Below are 4,407 nucleotides of genomic sequence, written 5' to 3' on the forward strand. Positions count from 1 at the left end.
CGGATCTTCATGGGTCTCCATTGTCCGGAATTTCAGGTAACTTGATAGCCTTTTGATTTGGAATTAAGTAGGTAACGAAGTCTTCGTATACGTGAAACGGGGGTTGGGTGAGGGGGAGGGCGGGCGCAGAGCTGTAGCCTAGTCGTTGAAGCGTCCAGTCGTGACGCCCTAGCCTTGCTCCAAGGCTGTACTGAAAGAAATGTCCATGAATGTGTGGTAATTCTATTCTCCTAATAGGCAAGTCTAGATATGTGGACAATACAAGGACTCCACTCTCATATAGGAGCAACTTGTTCTTATATTTACATAATTTAGAAATTATGATTTAAACTATTAATTATCCAAGTCTAGTCACGCCCCACATCCCTGTTCTGTGTGAAGCCCATGATTGATGTCCCCCGCTGGGATGTTGCTGGGATATTGGTCAAAACAGCATGTATACTCACTCACTAATATCAGTAGAAAAGGCTAGCTGTATAAACGGGTTAATAGGGAAATTCTGACATCCAACAATGAATTAATATTTTGAACACTTTAAACTATTTTTATTAACAACAGTGATACACTTGAGTATTGCAACAACATTTTGAACACAAAGATTCATACACTACGAGAAAAAGTTTCTCTGAACAGTTTTGTGAATATCACATACATAGTTTAAAGTACCATTTTGGCGAGCACGCCAATAGACTAACACTAGATCTTAGACACAGATCACTACCAACATCAAACACCATGATAATATCATAATCTAGTCACGATCAAAGGCTAACTGCCCCTAAGCAACATGAAATCAATAAATATGTAATCAGCGTTCACATCTATAGCGTTAAGGCTGACAGTGTTTAAACTCCACCAGGTGATATGAAAGGCAGTGTAAAACCATTCTCGCTCACCTGAAAACAGCCGACCAAACACCCGTCCATCCACTCACTCACTCACTCACTCTGACGTCACTTTATATCCACCAGACAACTGCACAATCCTAAATTTGGCATTACCAACGGTTAAATAAGAGTTAAATAAATAAATGCGTTCTACAAATTGGTACTGAATAATTTGCCACTTTTAGAGTGGCAATTACAAAGGCTAACAGTGGTTTGAGTAAATAAATTGGAATCCCATTATCACAAATCAGCAAATCAGTCTGAAACGACCTATTGTTAATATTTGAAAAGAGCGGTTGTGGTTTGGTCCAAATGCTTTTGTGATATTGGGCCATCGCTATGCTGTATCTTAGTGAAGCCCCGTTAAACCAGACAGTAATTGGTTACGTAGAAATGTCTCTCGGATTAACGGGGTGTCACTGTGGTAATAACATAACAACAAAAATATATACACTGGCTGTTGAGACAAGAGTCCTAACACAATACATAAATTAGGCAGTGTCGTACTGATGACAAAGATGTGTTACGATTCGACACCTGGGACACGAGTTTCGATATTGCAAAATTGCCATCCAAGACTAGTATCAGAATACCAAATAATATCACCACACACAGACACAGACACAGACACACACACACACACACACACACACACACACACACACACACACACACACACACACACACACATGGCTTCCAGGGTTTGTGCTGATTGTCAATAAAATTATGGAGATGATTGTTCTGTTGGAATTCAGCACCATTTTAAAGTCACCACATGATGAAGGCATCAAGGAATGTCAACGAACATCGCCACATTATGCAAGGGTTTTCCGAGAGCCTGGTTTCACGTTGTACCCAATACAGTGGCATCCGACACTGAAAGCTTTCACTTTCCGAAAATAACATTCTTCGGCCTTTTCAGTGTCTTTTTGAAGGACATGCCTATAGTAATACACAGGCTTGCATTGACTCTTGGAACTGCCCGTCAAGGAGAGACAGGTTTTGCAGCTGCATTTTGCTTCGAACACCAGCTGCGGGATTCTGTTAGGGTCATAGTTCAAGACGGTGTAGTGCGGGCAGGTGCTCAGCGGAGGGATTCCGGAGAAACCGTTCCTGGGACACCTTGTGTCTTCCTGGGTAGAGGTAGTTTTCTCAGTCTCGGTTTTGCTAAATGGCGTGGAGTTTTTTGGTGGTTTGAGTAGGAGGTTCATGGTTTCGTCAATGGTGAAGACCGGTGAATCTGTGCATATTGTTGGCCCACTTTGTCTTTTGCAGACACCGACTGTTAGCAGCTGGAAAAGAGAAGATGTGAATGTGACGAATATGTCTTTTCATATTGTTACATATACAACACCCGTCGTGATACCGCACGCTTTTTCAATATTACATGCAGTCATTGCGTATATCTGCCAGAAATACTGAAAGGACTCTAGGTCTTGACGTTGTTTTTTATTGTTAGGTGTGGATTGGTACATCGTCTCTGTGTAATTTATTACCTAAATAACAGAAAATCCTGAGACTGTTAGTTTGTCCGAACCTAATTCCTCTTTAAAATACGGTATACATACAGTCATGCCGACAGTTTTGTGAGTATCACCTGCAGTCCTTACTTCTATACAGTATGCGTACAGTCATACCGACAGTTTTACGGCAGCACTTTCTACCATACAGTCAACGTTATCCTCAACCTTATCGTCAGTTTGACATATACTGTCAATATGGCAAAATCATCAATACTGATATCGTCTACACGGCAAATAATTACTTTATAGCCTCATCAATATTTTGTTATCGTTATTAATATTGATATTTTCTTTCCCTATCGAGAATGTATACGCCTCTTTACACTGAATCGAATATACCAAACGACCCGTTGCACCCGTTCTTTAAAATGCATGGCATGACAGATTAACTATGGTTAAAGGAAAGAATCGGGTGTTCTTTAACTTCTTTTTACTAGTACACATTAATCACGTTCTTGTATCATTACCAGAAACAGAAATACAAAAATTGCTTCAATTTTTTCCAGTCACAAAAGTACCAATTGTATGAACCCGACCTTATGAAAAGGTTCAGATGATTGTAAAGCTTAAAGATATTTACCATATAGAAACAGAAAGTCGCCAACATGAGCACCGTGCATCCAACCTGGCGACACATTCTCGGACCAAAATGATGAGTTGGAAGCTATGTCAGAAATGAAGTAAGAATGTGCCATAAGCTTAATATATACACCAGAACACGGAACAGGGGTCATTCCTGTCAACAGTTGACAGACAAAACTTCCATTGATAATAATAATTATTACGTCAAACTTCCTACTCAGATAGTAAACATTTTGAATGTATGTCTGAGCAGGCCGCGAAATCACTGGAAGCAGCGCTTGGTCACTATCTGCAATTTGATTGGTTACATCGTCCGATCTTCCTAGGGTGCTATATTTAGATGCACCCGTTTCGTGACGGGGAATCCCCATCTACCCCCGACACGACGTGGAGATGTGTGTATGCCGACACGTTGATTTATCATTGACTGTCATTAACCGTGATAAAACGATCACATTCCCGCCAGCAACAAAAACTGAAGATTTGTAGGAAATTGTAATTGATGATATCGGTAAGATGAGACGGTGATCGTTAGAATGCGTGCATCAATTTAAAGTTATGTAAATTCCCTATCATTCACAGCGAGTGAGGTGGTATTTTAAATCCGGCTCTTTCAATACAAACAATCGCGCATCTACCCACCGCGAGTGTCGTACGTCAGTATGTGGCTTGGTTGCTAGTGTGAGGGGCGTTAATGAATTCTGACCTTGGCTGTGGGTGGGATGGTTGTCATTGAGTAGCCCTATGAGTAGGTGCACAGGAATGGTATGCTTCAAAACAAGTTTATAAACATGAAATGACTAGTTTGTGTATGTGAATATCAAGGAATATTCTCGATAGGCAGTTTATTTTTAAACTAACTCAAACAAAATTAATATAAGGCTGGGGTGAAGTTCATAAAAAATCCACACAGACAAGATGTTTATTTAATATTAGAGGCCTTATACATCCACGATTGTTTATGTTTGGTTAGGTTGAACAAGCATATAACGCATTACATCACTCAGAATTCGTCTAACGCACAGAACAAGGCATGTTACCAAGTCCTACATCATTATGTTCCGTTCTTGGTGGATATGCATGCAAATAACTTAATAATAAGTTTTCTGCTTTCTGTATTTTATGGACTTACGGAAGAGAAGTGGCGTTATTGTCATCTGCTTCATAATAACAATTATTGCATTTCACCACAGTTCTTTACTTAATCACTATTTTTATTCAGATATTAATGACATTCGTTTAATTTCCATGGTAAGAAACTACTTTTGCAATTTTGGACAGAGAAATGTAACTTTCTTCCTACCAGTAGCGCAGGACATGTTTACCCTTTGTACGCGAACACCTGGTATCATCACTGTTTTTCCGTGATCCATTCTCATAATTTTCACCGCCATTTTGCCTTTTCGCCCATTGGA

The 4,407-nt window shown here is 39.9% G+C and overlaps 1 protein-coding gene across 1 annotated transcript; it reads right to left on the bottom strand.

The window, feature by feature from the left end:
• Positions 1-581: 581 nt before the first annotated feature.
• Positions 582-3,069, bottom strand: LOC124134147 (interleukin 17-like protein). Its single transcript, XM_046498827.2, has 2 exons — positions 2,991-3,069; positions 582-2,179 (listed from the first exon to the last, which is right to left on the bottom strand). The coding sequence occupies exons 1-2, from the start codon at positions 3,045-3,047 to the stop codon at positions 1,703-1,705; spliced, it is 534 nt and encodes a 177-aa protein (XP_046354783.1). The 5' UTR covers positions 3,048-3,069; the 3' UTR covers positions 582-1,702.
• Positions 3,070-4,407: the final 1,338 nt, after the last annotated feature.

This window comes from Haliotis rufescens, unplaced genomic scaffold (genome assembly GCF_023055435.1).
Source record: "Haliotis rufescens isolate VD_foot unplaced genomic scaffold, xgHalRufe1.0.p SCAF_1, whole genome shotgun sequence".
Classification (NCBI taxonomy): Eukaryota; Metazoa; Mollusca; class Gastropoda; order Lepetellida; family Haliotidae; genus Haliotis; species Haliotis rufescens.

What these genes read in the sequence shown, in the direction of transcription:
- LOC124134147 (XM_046498827.2), bottom strand. Translation starts at nt 3,047, where the DNA reads ATGTGTCGCCAGGTTGGATGCACGGTGCTCATGTTGGCGACTTTCTGT. An exon ending in CGACTTTCTGTTTCTATATG is followed by an intron (nt 2,180 to 2,990) that starts GTAAATATCTTT and finishes TCTCTTTTCCAG; the next exon opens with CTGCTAACAGTCGGTGTCTG.